Source organism: Hyposmocoma kahamanoa, unplaced genomic scaffold (genome assembly GCF_003589595.1).
Source record: "Hyposmocoma kahamanoa isolate Upper Pololo Valley unplaced genomic scaffold, ASM358959v1 89, whole genome shotgun sequence".
NCBI lineage: Eukaryota > Metazoa > Arthropoda > Insecta > Lepidoptera > Cosmopterigidae > Hyposmocoma > Hyposmocoma kahamanoa.
The window spans coordinates 1,580,570-1,595,801 of record NW_020654520.1 but is presented as its reverse complement, the minus strand read 5'-3'; the positions used below and the strand labels follow the sequence as shown (position 1 = coordinate 1,595,801).

The following is a 15,232-nucleotide window of genomic DNA, read 5'->3' as shown; positions in this document are numbered from 1 at the left end:
GGTGATTTTGTGTTAATACGATTTATTTTATTATTAACAAGATTTTGGAATAAAACATAGGGTGCGCCTATATAAGTAGCCAAAACAACCTAATAATAATAATTATATTACATGTCATTGTGAATCTGACATAATCAGAGATGGGAAACACAGCTTATTTTTTTAAACGTTTAAACGTTATGCTTTTTTAAAAAAGTGTGCTTGTTGCATGGAATTAATAAGTACTTCGTACTTATTAATTCCATGGCTTGTTGTTAAACGCTTTTTCACTTAAACGCTTTTTAGTTTGAAGCTACAAAATCGTTTAGAAAACGTTTAAGCGCATAGAGTCGTATTCTAGAACTCTACTCAATGCTCAAGTCAGGACTTGAGTATTGCAGTGAGCACTGAAAATCATACTCAAGTCCTTGCCATTAGGGTCCTATTTCCAGTGCTTGAAATCATACTCAAGTCTGGTCAAATCCTGACTTGAGCATTGAGTACAGTTCTGGAACACGACTCATAGGGTCGTATTCTAGAGCTCTACTCAATGCTCAAGTCAGGATTGCACTGGAAACACAAGTACTGGAAATACGACCCTAATGGCAGGGACTTGAGTATGATTTCGAGTGCTTTAAACCATACTCAAATCCTGACTTGAGCATTGAGTAGAGTTCTAGAATACGGCCATAGACTTTTATGTTACGAAAATATTGCAACGTTGTGTTGATAGCAAAACGCAAGAGTGTACCACTAAAAGTTTTAAGATAAATTAAGTTTTTTGAAAAAAAAAACGAGTTATATTTTTATTTATGACATAACATTATTATATTAACATTTTGTTCATTGGCGTTTAAAAGCGTTCAAAAACATAAATTGTTTAACTGTTGTAGTTGTTAAGCGTTGAAATGGAAAAAACTGCTTATTTTTCAACGTTAAAACGTACTTTTATAAAGCGTGCTTGTAAAAGCGCTTTTCACTTAAACGCTTTTTGGTTTGACGCTTAAAAAGTCGTTTAGAAAAACTTTTAAGCGCATAGATTGACTAGTGACCAACGCTTACGCTTAAAATGAAAAGCGTGCTTATGCGCTTATTTATATTATTTTGCTTATGCAGCAAAAACAGCGAAAAACAGCAAGTGTTTTTCGTTTAAACGCCCACCTCTAGACATAATTATGACGTAAAGATTTAAGTTTAAAAATATTTTATTATTAATCCATAAACATTGCAAGGAACAGTGATTAGAGTAGAATCTGAAATCGTTATAGACATGTGTTGATAGGTCATGCAAAAAAATCCAGTTTTGAAAAAATAATATTTTACCATTAATATTTGAAAGTGTCAAAAGTTGAAGTTACTGAAGAAAACGATGGAGTGATGAAATTATGATTAAATTCAACTCAGTGACGCTAGCGTAGCGATAAGAACAGTCCAAAGTATCAAGCTTGCACTCTTTGCTATAATATACAAAAATATTCTTATATTTTAATGCCTTGTGCCAACATTTTAAAATAACAAAATAAACATTTGAATTCTGGAATAATATAAACAGTTCACATTAAGCGTATTAGATGGCTTCTACTATTTTAAGATGTCATAAGACTTGAACATAAGTGCTCATATATTTTTGTATTTTAAAGTACTTTTATAATCTTGTTTTTAAAAAAACAATGCAAGAAATACTATTCATAAATATTATGAATACAAAATTGATACTGGAAACTAAAAAACAAACATTAAATAAAATTAATAAGAGATGCTATTGCAGCTCGAAGCTTTTCTTAAGTGAATTTGACTTGTTAAAAGTTTATATGCAAACCACACCGCACGTGTTCTTATATGGAAATTGTAAATCGTCTTTTTTTATTTTACATTACAAAATTAAACTTTTTTTCTGTACATACTAGCATAGGGAACATTATTATTAAATATATGAGAACATGTTAGTGGCAGCACTGTTACCTTGTGGATGTCGAATGTACGTAACATAAATCCGTGATGTCGAATTGTTTGCTCTACTCAACGTCCGAGCTGTCAAAAATTTGTCTATGGGCAACTATAAAAGCAGGCAGGTGATTGCTCGATGTTTTATTCGCACGTTTCTCTTAATTTAACTGTAATTAAGTGCTGATAATTTTATTGTTGCATTGCATTTCACAACACTACAGAAGACCGCGCTGTCGCCCACCATCCCACCATGATTTTTGTCGACATTTACGACATGGTATTTAAACATGTTACTGAACATCAAAGTAAAGTAAAAATAGGATGTTGATTTCCATGTTTTATCCTTGAATTTACGTTACAGGCCGGCTGGTGGACGTTCGTAATTGGCCTTCAAGTCATTTTCATATCGGCTTACTATATATGGACGAAGAATAAATCGCGGAGACGTGAGGAACCGCAATGCAACAAGAATAATATTGTATGGAAGCCGAAACCTTTAATTGAACACGATGTAGTTGTCGAGGAGCCTCCTGCAATGGGTAGAATTGACGATAATGTGTTAAACGTTGGTGCTACAAGCTTCTTGTGCCTTGATAAAGAGAAATCTATTATGGACAGTGCATTAGAATCGTTGAACAAGTATGGAGTAGGTTCTTGTGGGCCGAGAGGCTTCTATGGTACTATAGACGTGCATTTAGAGCTGGAAGAACGTCTGGCTAAGTTTCTAGAAGTAGAAGAGACCTGTGTGTACTCATATGGGTTCTCTACAATTGCTAGTGCGATACCTGCTTATGCAAAGAAGGGAGACATAATATTTGTGTAAGTATTTCTTTGTGTTACTCTGAATTTTATGTTCCAATTAATATTTAACTGTTTTTTAAGTTTACAAGGTTTTTAGATGAAACAATAAAAACTGTATTAATATAGTTACAATATTGATATACTAGAGAAACTAATTTATTTTAAAATTCTACCACCAAAGTTTGTTATAAAATTTGCATACTCTGCTCTTTTTTTTATCTGCTTTAACTGTTATCACCAATCAACAAATATCCTTAACTCCAATTATTTTGTGAACAGAGATGAATGTGTCTGGTTCGCCATCCAAAAAGGATTAGATGTTACGCGTAGTACAATCCGTTACTACAAACACAATGACATGGATCACCTTGAAGAGTTACTCTCTGAGGCTGCAAATAAAAAGGAGCTGAACTCTCGCAGACGAGCTTTCCTTGTTGCAGAAGCTATTTATTTTAATACTGGTGAAATGTGTCCACTGAAACGACTTGTGGAACTCGCAAGAACATACAAGTTGAGAATAATTTTGGATGAAAGTCTTACAATTGGGGTAAGTTCTACATACATACTGTCACATAATATGTCATGCAATTCCTACCTCTGTTGGATATGCTTTGCTTGCAAGCTCTCTGTAAATGTTCCTTAATGTTGAATATTTCTGGTCTGATCTTTATTACTTGATCATAATTTTTTTTCACCTTGTTGTTTATGGGGTTGTAATCACTGTGTGGGTTTTGTATAAAAAAACAACATACAAAAAGTCCCTTCGTAACCACCTTGTACTTCTAACAGATATCAAACAGATTAATTTCTGCTTAGAAATACAGATGGCTTTCTAAGCAGATGCTTGCATACAATTTTGAAGCTGATGCCCTTGTAGCCAAAGCTCAAAAATAAAAAAGAGTGAATATAAATTGTAAAGATAGCACCACATTTAGTTTTGCAAACTGTGCATTTTTTTTAATAAGCACTACTAATTTAATATAAGTTTTATTTTTAAAGATGGTTTTAAAATAAAATTATCCCATTAATGTTAATATTAAGACTTCATACTTATAACTCATCTCTTCTTGTGTCAGGCCTTAAAGAGCAAAGACCCATATTGCTGTTCTAGTTTGACTAAAAATACAAATAAACAGGAAGTTTGTAAGAAATTATACTGGATTTGAAAAGTGCGTATAAAATTGTTGGCCTCTGAATCATTTGTCACTTGCACTGAGTTTCCTTCTTGTTTAAAGGATATTTCATGATTTATCCCTATAACAGAAACTTGTAACATGCTCAAGTGATAGATTTGTGTTAAATTTTTAAATCTCGTGTCACTTATTACTTTTTGCAAGTTTCCACCAATTATTTTTAGTCATTAACATCATGTCTACTAAATGTAATTACATCAAAATCTTACTTACTACACTCCTGCACACATACATTCGAGCTACCTTTCATTTTCAGCATTAAATGCTATAAGCTTAAACATTTGATTGGTCAATGATTCTTTATTGAATTTGTTAGACTGGGGAACCATAGGACCCTTTTTTCTTCAATGATAATATCATTGTATTATAGACCTTTAAGAATAAAAATCCAAAATGATTCCAATTATGTATTTGATACTGTACATCTTTAAAAACAAGACACTAAACGAAATAAGTATCGTTTCGGGAAAAGGTCGTTAAAGTTTCTGAAAGTTGAAATTTAAAAGTTCATGGTTTGACCTAACACTTCTCAAGATTCGAATCCGTTCACGAGTTTTCCGCTTTGCGTTGCGGAGAGACTTGCGCGCATGCGCGGCGTTTAGCCTATGTTTGGGTTGTCGACACTCTCGAACCGGCTGCTACTCTGTGATTGGCCAGTGGTGCTGTCCTCCGCAAACATTCCTTGTTGCTTGCGTGGAAATATTAAGCTTGCTAGATATCAAATTCACGCAACGCAAAAACAGTCAGACTCGTGAACAGTCCTACCAGCGCGTACGCAACAGATCTTTGATAGATCTTACGAAAAACGCAAGTAAAAGACTCGTGAACCATTACCCATAGAACACCTGCAGTCGTGGTGTTAGCTGCATGAAGTCGATTACGACTTCACGCATTAACTGCAAACAGCAGTCAATCTGTTAGCAGCCTAATTGTTATCAATTTAATAAGCGTGTTTTTTTACTAATACGTTTAATAATACATACATTTCATATGACCTTCGATCAAATAGTCTTTATGATGGAAGAATATGACATTCCTAGAAATGCTTTACTTTCGAACAACTGCTTTGAATACAAATTAGAATAAGTATAAACTTACTTAAAGATGAACATCACTTTGTTTTTATTAAATTAAAAAAGACAAATTAGATTTTAAGACTTTCGTGGTTAATCACTAAATGATTATCACTAATATCAGGTTTCTTACCACGGCATGACTTCTTTTTATTTTCCCGATATTTCGGAACGGTTGCACGCTCCATGGTCACGGGTTGACTTTCTAATCAACCCGTGACTTTCCAATCAACCCGTGACTTTCCAATCAACCCGTGACTTTCCAGTCAACCCGTGACCATGGAGCGCGCAACCGTTCCAAAATATCGGGAAAATAAAAAGAAGTCATACCGTGGTAAGAAACCTGATATTAGTGATAATCATTTAAAAGACAAATTTATTACTTTATTTATAGCAGTTTCGTTATCTGTAAACTTATTGTTACCTATTAAAGTAGGTCAACTAAAGCCTCTCTACGAATGTCATATTAAATGTATTGGAGTGTTTAACGTTAAAGTTTTGGATATATTTAGTTTTATTTAAAAAAAGTTATTGATGTCGTTTTACTCATTATGTAAAGTACCTTTGGTATCAATTTAAGGACGCAATTATTTGACAAGAATTTCACAGCGCTCACCCCGCACGGGCGCCGAGCGGAGTCCGCGCGGTTGTATTATTCAGAGGAATTTAAATGTTGTTGCCTGGTAAATAGAATTCGGATTCGCCTTTAATGTACATGAAGGCGTGATAACCGGGCGGTTACCACGCCTCGCAGCTTTCTCTTATAGTTACGGAATAATCGCCTGGGCACATTTAACGATTACACCCTGTATATTATATCCGTAGGTGAGAGGTTAATTAACTTAAGTCCATATTTTGGCATTTAGATGTTTTTACAAATATTGCTTTAGAATAGGGTTTCTTAACCTGTGGTCCAATGGATCCCTAAGAGGTCCGAGTAATGAACGCTGTGGGTCCATGGCGGGCCTACCTAACATAAAAAGTGCATTATATAAAAATTGGTATACAATATGTTGTGGTTAAATACGTACGTGCATGTACTGTGCGCGTGACCTTTTAGAATTTTCGCACCCGAGAGACGCGCGTCTATGCAAACCGCGAGCGTTGTTTTAAACAAAATTGAATTATGTATATCCAGTTCTTTAGTTTTCGCGATTGTTACACATAGGAAATGAAACTGTTTTTCCAGATTTAAATCGCGTATCCGGAAAAATAGTTTCATTTCCTATGACTTGTGTACGTTAATTGTTAACATGTCTGTGACATAACAAGTGTTTATGTTTGAAGAAAAATTGGCAGCAATTTTAAAATTATTTATACTTATGTTAAATTGACACGTCATAAATTTGAAAGAAAACGCGCGGCGACCGTCCAGTTACCACGCTTTCACGTACATTAATGGCGAATCTGAATCCTATTTTCTAGGCAACAACAGTTAAATTCGTCGCAATAATACAGCAGTGCGGCCGCCGCTTTGACCGAGAACAAGCCAGCCTCGCCCGCACGCACGCTCAATTAAGTTAGAACGTAAAAGCGAAATAAATAGAGTGTATTTTGCCATGACAGTTTGATGCACGCGGTCGCTGCACGACGCTGAAATTTGTGTCGAATAAACGCACCTAAGGGTCGTATTCTAGAACTCTACTCAATGCTCAAGTCAGGATATGAGTATGGTTTAAAGCACTCGAAATCATACTCAAGTCCCTGCCATTAGGGTCGTATTTCTAGTGCTTGGGTTTCAATTGCAATCCTGACTTGAGCATTGAGTAGAGTTCTAGAATACGACCCGTAATTGCGTCAGTGTAGTACCAAATGTGCGATAGTTTATTTGATTTTGACATTCATTTTAAATACCTACTTAAGAGCCTCATTCTTTTTAAAACGCTGTGTAGCAAAATTACTGTTTGTCATTTAAAGTTCTTTACGTCACACCTGCAGATATAGAGCAGCTGTTTTTAAGAGTTACCTATAGTAAATTTAAGTCCAAAGGTCAGCCATACATTTGTTAACATTTTCAATGTCAGGTAATAGGCAAAAATGGCCGCGGCATCACCGAGCATCTGGGCATACCACGAGACGAGATCGACTTAATCGTTGGCTCGTTGGAACACAGCTTCGCAACCATCGGGGGCTTTTGCGCTGGAACACACTTCGTCGTTGAACACCAGAGGCTGTCTGGTTTAGGTGAGTAGCATTCAACTTTATCCCGCTCCGAAGCACGTGTGCTGGTCAACACAGTCACTGTTTTACAACTAACCGTATGCCATCGCGAACTAAAAGATTTTATGGCACCTTCCTCTGTTGCACAGTTGAGAAATGGAACTCCCTTCCAGGCCACGTTTTAGGATATGGGGTCCTTCAAACGAGGCTTATAGAGGCATCTTGTAGGCATGCAGGGTGGAGGTGGGTAGGGCAGTGATTGTATCTACACTGTGCTGGGTTCCTTCACGTTTGGATTCCATTTTACGTCAGGAGGAATGGAATCACATGCCTATCATGTATATAAAAAAAAGTTTATGTTTCTATCTCATCGTCTTTAAATTCACTATGATTTGTTTATTTTTGAGATTTTTTGTGGAATTACGCAACTAGGTTTGTTATAATTATTAATACAAAAATCGAACACAGAAAAATTTCTTCGACCCGGTGGGACTTGAGTCCACGACCATGCTGCACCGTAGCATTGCTCTTACCAACTGAGCTACAGGTCAAGTTACCGAGTCGTCGAAATTCTCCTATGTGTTTTTGTTATAGTTCTTTGTACTGACTTTCTTCATTTGTCGCCGCAAGTGACATCTAGTGAGAGAGATTTTTGTAAAACCTTCGCACCTTCTCGTTGTGGATATGTTGGATCTTTGCATTAATAATCAGCATTAATAATCAGTTATATGTCATCGTCACTGGCAATGGAACTTCTTGATACTCATGCTTTAAGGCCAGCGCAAATCGGCGGACGGCAACGCAGAGGACATTGAATTTATCACTACAGTACATTTTATGCTATTACAAATGAAATAAGGTATATTTTAAATCATTGCTCTGAGACGCAGAGAGAAATTGCGCCGCGATGCTCGCGAGGTCGGTTTCAAGCGCATTACCTATAACATATACCTTATTTCAATTGGAATAGCATTTGGCAAATTTAATACCCTCTGCCTTCTCGTCTGCCTATATTCCCTGGATCTAAGAGTCTATGCACACGACGAATTTTATACGCGTCGACGACGCGCCTTTCAAGAACGCGCATTTACGGCGACATAGAGGCTCAAAAAGCAGATTGTTGCGTTTGTATCGAATCAAACGCGCGCAAACATCGCGTTGCAAGCCACAAGCTTATAAAAAAAATAAAAAATAAAATGCATTTATTTCGGGCAACGTTGATCCTTAGGGTGTTAGTATTACAAAACGAACTTTAAATAATAACTATGTTAGTACCTAAACTTAAATGGAGAGAAGACCAGTGCCTTAATAGGCCACTGTCCCACCTGTCAGCTACAACAGACAGGAGTCTGTGACGGCTGGCGCGCATCCTGCGCATCGACGCGCTGCAGCGCTTGCGCAACGTCGCGCCGAATCCGTCGACATTTGCGACCGCGAACATTCCGGAAGCGCTACAGCGTCGTGGAAGACGTAAAAGCACCCTAAATGCGTCGTTGTATTGGACCCGCAAAGCATCGTGAGATCGTTGTGCGAACCTGCTCCATAGACTGCAAGAATACAACGATGTACAGTACGCTTTAAATAATGTTATTTTTACTTGAGCTGTACATCTGCTGAACCTGCGCGCTATCATGTTCGATCTCATGGTCAATGCTCTGCGCTCCCTCTCGATATCCGCGTCATCACGCAGATCGTCGGTTACCATGTGCCCTAGATATTTAAATGACGTCACCCTTTTCAGTTGTTGACCGTTAAGAAATATGGGAGGGACATGTGATGGGCACCTACTACCTGCCTTAAAGACCATGTATTCGCTGTTATGCACATTATATACAAGATTATGCTTCGCAGCATTATTATGTGTATATTATGAATATTATGTATGTATTATTATGTGTATACTCCACTGGAGTTTACACTTAGGCCCAATTTATATTGCGGCGGACCGGAATGGAAGCTCGCGCAATCGCGAGAATTCCGCGGAAGATTTTGGCGCGTATCTAGTTTGTATGTTACACAGTTGACCGTAAAGTTCATTGTGCTATGTTTAAAACTATCTCTTATCAAAATGAGCGATACATACGCGCGTCTACGGCGCGTTACACGCGCAGATGACGCGCGTTTACAGCGTCACTGAATTTATGAATGCGTGCAAAGGTTCACTCGCTGCGACTGCATCGCGTCTGAATCGAGTTTACGCGCGTCATCTAGCATAGGCTCTTTTAGTACCCACGCGTATTAAACGGCAGTTTTTTCATATCGACGAAATATTTGCAACGTCCTTTAATCGTTCCGTGAACTGTAAAGTACTTTTATCATTTTTATTCAATTTCCTCTCCTGGTCCATATTTTCGTCATCATCACCACAATTAACCGGTTCTCTGTAAGGCATAGGTTTCCAAGGTTTTTGGATCACCGCACCGCCCACTGAGGCAAGATAAAAAATTTCAACGCCCACCACTATAAAAAATAATTGAAAACATGTATTTTTTATATAAACTTAACACAAAAAATCATATGAAAAAGATGATATATAATGTAGTGTAGTTTATATAGATAATTCAGGTTTTTTTGTCAAATGCGGCAGCACCCCCTGGAAGGCATCAACGCCCCTCAATTGCGTCCAAGGCCCTACCGCCCTAAGACTTTTCAGCGCCCACTGAGGGGCGGTAGGGCCATTTTGGGAAACTATGCAAGGCGATGTATTACGCGGTTTACGCCTTAGTCCATAGTCCTAATGCGGTCTGGGGACTTCACACGTTTTCAAGTATTATTATGAACTACTTTTATGATATGCATATTTCATGACAGTATTTTCCTTGACCGTTAGTGAGAGGTATTGCTATTAAACAGTCACAAGTACTTACAAATTAAATTCACATATACATGCTGCTACAGGGATTTCAATCGTCGACCTTTTAGTTGAGAAAAGACCCTTAGGTTGAATTCACCTCTGTGCGTACCTCTGGCCTCTTCAAACTTTCGGCGGAATGCATATCTCCTGCGTGCGAGTAATAGTTTTAATGCATTGTCCAAGCAGGTTGATATTGACCTTTTTAACACTAGTGTTGCATCGGTGAAGCGTCTTATTAGTGGTTTGTATTTTGGCGAGTAGCTAATTGTTGTGTGTGCGATTATGTCATTACCTATATAGTATAATTATTAGTTATATAGTTATAATTTATAGCTCTTTAATTAACTTAATGTGTATCTACTGGTGAGGACCTATAATTGGCTCTCCGTTTTTATTTAAGTTTATGTTATGTAAGATAGCCGTTGGTCTTCCTAAAATTAAATAATAATAAATAATAATAATAATAACAGTTCTCCTATTGAGCTACAAACCTTGTGTTATTAACTCGTCTAAATAAACCTTTTGATCCTAAACTTTAGTTAAAAAAAAATTACGTCTTTGGCTTAAACTGCATTGCCGATGAGCCAAAACATTTATAAAAAGAGAATTTTATTTACAATACTGAAGACGAGGCAGTATAGAATTTGATCCAAAGTTCATTTCACCTAACATGGGTACAGTGACGTTTGAGATTTTTTTATTTTTATTAACAGTTTTGGCTTGGATACAAGTCCTTTGAACCATGTCTTCGTTTAATTATCGGGATCCTCAGTAATACTTTCCATTGTAGTTCAAATTCTAATACATTATGTTTTCACTTTCTCTTAAACAATTTATTTCACTTATTTGGGTTTTTTAAATAGTCTTTTAAGCGGCGGGAGTCAATATTTATGTTTTACTTTCACTTCACAAATCACATTATCTTCTATCAGTTTGAACAAAAACTCTGAATTAGTAATTATTGGAATTTTCAGGTTAAATCTTTTATAATTTGGTTTAAAATAAGGAAAGGAAACTATATCTAACTTTCTTCATCACTGTTTCTTTCTCCGTTTTTTCTTCATAATATACTTAAAATAAAAATAATCTTTGCAAAAACTGTTACAAAACCGCGCCATTCTCATGTTTGAGATTTGAAGTTTCCAGAAATGTAGTGATGTAAAGTCGAATGAAAAAAAAAAAAAAGATTTAATATAACTTATCGAGATTTTTTTTATAATACCAAGCGACGAAACGAACAAGTCATGGGCCCTATGGTAAGCGACACGCCTGTCCATAACAGTTGCAGTGTTACTCAGAGCTTTAAAACGCAAAGTTTGGAGGGGTACTGCCATTGCGCCCGTCACCCTTAGACAAGTTGACAAGTCCCATGTGCCTGTAATTTCGCCAGCACCCATGCCCTTCAAAACCTGAACGTAGTAATGCTCTGCTGTTACTAAAGATTATTTATAACGAAGAGAGAATCTTTAGAGACTATAGTTTAAGAACAAAAAATAAAACCAGCCAAAAGGATTCAATTATTGTTATTAAGTTACTAAAACACAACACAAAATAAAAAATCAACAATAACCGAACAAAACGCCAACAACAAAGCGTAACATCAAAAGCAACGAAACGAAATTTGAACAAACACTCCAAAAACATTATGCAAAACTCAAAACAAAAGCAAATCGACACGCATACAAGGTCATTGTAATACAATTTGTACACGTATTGACGTGTGATAGACAATAACCGATTCGATTTGTCGATTCTATGGTGTAAACGTGTATGGATAAACATTCCCTTTCGTACACGAGTCTCCGTTAATAAAAGAACATAAAAATTTTTCTATTATTACTTACTAGACTTAGTTTATTGTTAAATTAATAAATTAATACTGTTAAAAACGATTAACGAGTAATAGATTGTCATAAAATAATAAACAGTGAATTAATTGGAAGAAACCAACATTTGGTGTTCTGTACAAGTCTAGCATTAGATATTATTAGCAGTATGCAGTAGAACTCCTTGAAGATTTCGTCCAGGGAAGTACTGCCACCTTATCTATTTCTACTGCCAAGCAGTAATGTGAGCAGTAGTTGCGTTTGAAGAGTAAGAGTACCTACTGGTGAAATTACAGGCACATGGGACTTCAACTTATGTGTCAGGGTCATGGGCGCAGTGGCTGTGCCCCTCAGATCTTTGCGATTTAAAACTCTGAGTGGCACTGCAACAGCTATAGACAGGCGCGTCGCTCATCACCAGCAGGACTTGTTCGTGCATTCTTTGTATCATGAAAAACGAATAAAAAACGTTTCAAGGTTAGTCTGCTGTGACAATGATATCGGTAAAGTGTCCCAAACGTTGGTTTATTTGAAAAAATAAAAATAGGCGATTGCAGAACCTAATCGCGAAAATCTAAGAACTCGATATCTTCAGTTAGTTATGACGCCGCCTGAAGAACTTGTCAGTCATCACACACATTTAAAAATGATTCATATTATGAGAACTGACTCACTGATAAGATCATTCCGATATCAATATCGGTAGCACTTGACGCGATATATTATTAATATTTTATTTCGTACTGGATACGTTTTAATCTGTGGTACCCTAATGTTTGGACCTACCTTAAGTAGAGGCCGTTGGCTCGAATCTGGCATCGAGTATATAACCAGAAATAGAGAAGAAATGTCATTTAATTTGTTTGAAAACTATTCTGCCATATCATTACTGTGACAACTGCGCTCCGATTGGCTAGCCCGAATTCGGAACAATTGACGGGTGTCGTCAATACGTTCGTCAATAGTTTCACTTCAAATCGACCAGTTAACTTGAGCTTTGCTATAATGGACGAATATTGCAAAATTACAAATTTTACATTTAATTACCGATGAAATTTAATTCCATTTGTTTTGTAATTAGATGTTTTGCTGTTTTTCCCCACACCACAGAAAGGAAAAGCCCCCCATTGTTAGAGATGTTATCTTTATTAAATTTTTATTATATTATATTAAATTTATTAATAAATACAAAACATTTTTGGAATATACCAACACGTACACACAGGTCAGTTGTTGGCGTTGTCTATATTTCAGTGCAAACGAGAGTTGATATTTATAAGTGATGTATCACTGATGAGCTACCAAGAATGTAAGGCCCTTATTTCGTCTCTATTACTAGTTATATACTCGATGGAATCCGGGCTCACAATTAATTTGAAATATACCATGAGCTTTTTGACGAAGGAAAACATCCATAGTCTAAAAAATGTAGTGCCTATTACATTATTATCAAATTACAGAGCGTCTATTAACCATCGTATACTCATAAAGAAAAATTCCTGCGATCTGACAGGACTCGAAACTGTGTCTATATTTGTATTAATTATAACGAAATATTAGAGTAATGTCACAAGAATATATGAAATCGTGACAGTAAAAAAATCATGTATGTATATTCAATAAAATCAATATTACAATTTATAATGTGAAATTAATGTAAGAGTAATAAAAATGTTTTTAAGAATTATAAAAACAATAATTTGACTTATTTTAAGATCAATAATATAATTAATTATCTAAACTAAATAATTACGATGAAGCTTGCAATGTATTTAAATTTCATTGTGACTTAGGGTATCACATGTATGTAATTGTATTAACATCTATGTGAAATGCCAATAAATGAATATCAATATGAAGCGACATCTCTTGTCAACCTCTGGTAGCTGTAAAGGTACCTAGTATAGAGAAAAGCTTTCATAGATTTCTCACAGGTGGCGCTACGGCAAAAAAGCCGTTAAAAATAAAAAAACACATGTTGTAACAAGCGCATAGAAAAATTCGTAAGGTCTGCTGATTCGATCTGTACTTCAGTTTATAGAGCGGTTGCCCAAGATTGGCAAAACAGACACTGATTCTACTTCTGACTCATTGAAGGAATTTTTACTTATGTTCGATTTTTGTATTAATAATACAAAACAAACAGTAAAAAAAAAAATAACAAACTAGTGGAGTAATGTCCCCAAAAAAATAATAGTATGGTAGTAGAATGTCGTGATATTCAGTAAAATCAATATTGATACTACTATAAGATCTCCAACAAGTTCAGAAAAATTCGTAAGTCAGCTGGTTCGTTCCGTGGCTTAGTAGCATAACGTCTGGCGGTTTGCTGGAAGACGTCGTCGCTTCAAATCTGGCCGGATTCGATTAATTACATCGAGGATATGTATAACCAGAAATAGAGAAGAAATGTCATTTAATTTTTTTGAAAACTATTCTGCCAATTCATTACGGTGACAACTGCGCTCCGATTGACTAGCCCAAAGTTTTACTTCATATTGACCAGTGTAACTTGAGCTTTGCTATAATGGACGTAAATTGAAAAATTACATATTTAATAACTGATGAAATGTAATTAGATGTTTTGTTTCTTTTCTCACATCACCGAATGGAACAGCCCCCCAAAGTTAGAAATATTATCTTTATTACAATAAATACAGAATATTTTTGGAATATACGAAGACGTACGCACAGGTCAGTTGTTGCTGTACTATTTCAACATTCTAGTTTTTTATTTCAGTGCAAACGAGAGTTGACGAGAACGAGAGAGAAAGAGAAACGAGAGTGATGTAGGGCCCTTTGGCCTGATGAGTTGCCAGGGATGGATGGCCCTTATTTCGTCTATAATACTGGTTATATACTCGATGTAAAATTATAACAAACTATAATTTCAAATTCACAAAATATAATTGAATGTCATCGTAACAATAAAACATCGTGACATTCAATAAAAATTGAAAACTAACACTTCTAAGTGTTAAATCTTTTGAGTACTACGGAACTAGTTAACGGGAAGGAAAAATTATTATTTACCACATCAGGTTTCCCAGTGCTAGGAATAAATATACGAGATATTTTTCCTTTGCGCATTACGCAGTGTCGTTATAGATAATAGTATCGTTCTCCATACTACCTGCCATATCTGGCTTTCATGTCCGTAACATTTTCACTAATAGTCGAAAGTCGGTCTTAGTTTTTAATCCTAAAATACAAACATTATTGTAATAATCGAAGAAAGAGTTGTTCAACAAAGACTTATGGAAATGACGGTGTACTGGTTTCAAATTGCACAATAGATTTTCGCCAATCAAACATTATTTGTTTTATAGAATTTATCATGAAATTTGTAATACCATGGTGGTAATATTATTTTTTGTGAAAACACTCCGGTATATGATA

General features: G+C 35.8%; 1 protein-coding gene across 1 annotated transcript in view; it reads left to right on the top strand.

Annotated features, from left to right (window-relative positions):
- Positions 1-2,152: 2,152 nt before the first annotated feature.
- Positions 2,153-15,232, top strand: part of LOC113236109 (serine palmitoyltransferase 1) — a 19,563-nt gene continuing 6,483 nt past the window's right edge. The window contains exons 1-4 of the mRNA XM_026472100.1: positions 2,153-2,203; positions 2,288-2,745; positions 3,007-3,274; positions 7,018-7,177. Coding sequence (XP_026327885.1) covers positions 2,177-2,203; positions 2,288-2,745; positions 3,007-3,274; positions 7,018-7,177 — 913 coding nt within the window. The 5' untranslated portion in view covers positions 2,153-2,176. The remainder of the gene's footprint in view (positions 2,204-2,287; positions 2,746-3,006; positions 3,275-7,017; positions 7,178-15,232) is intronic.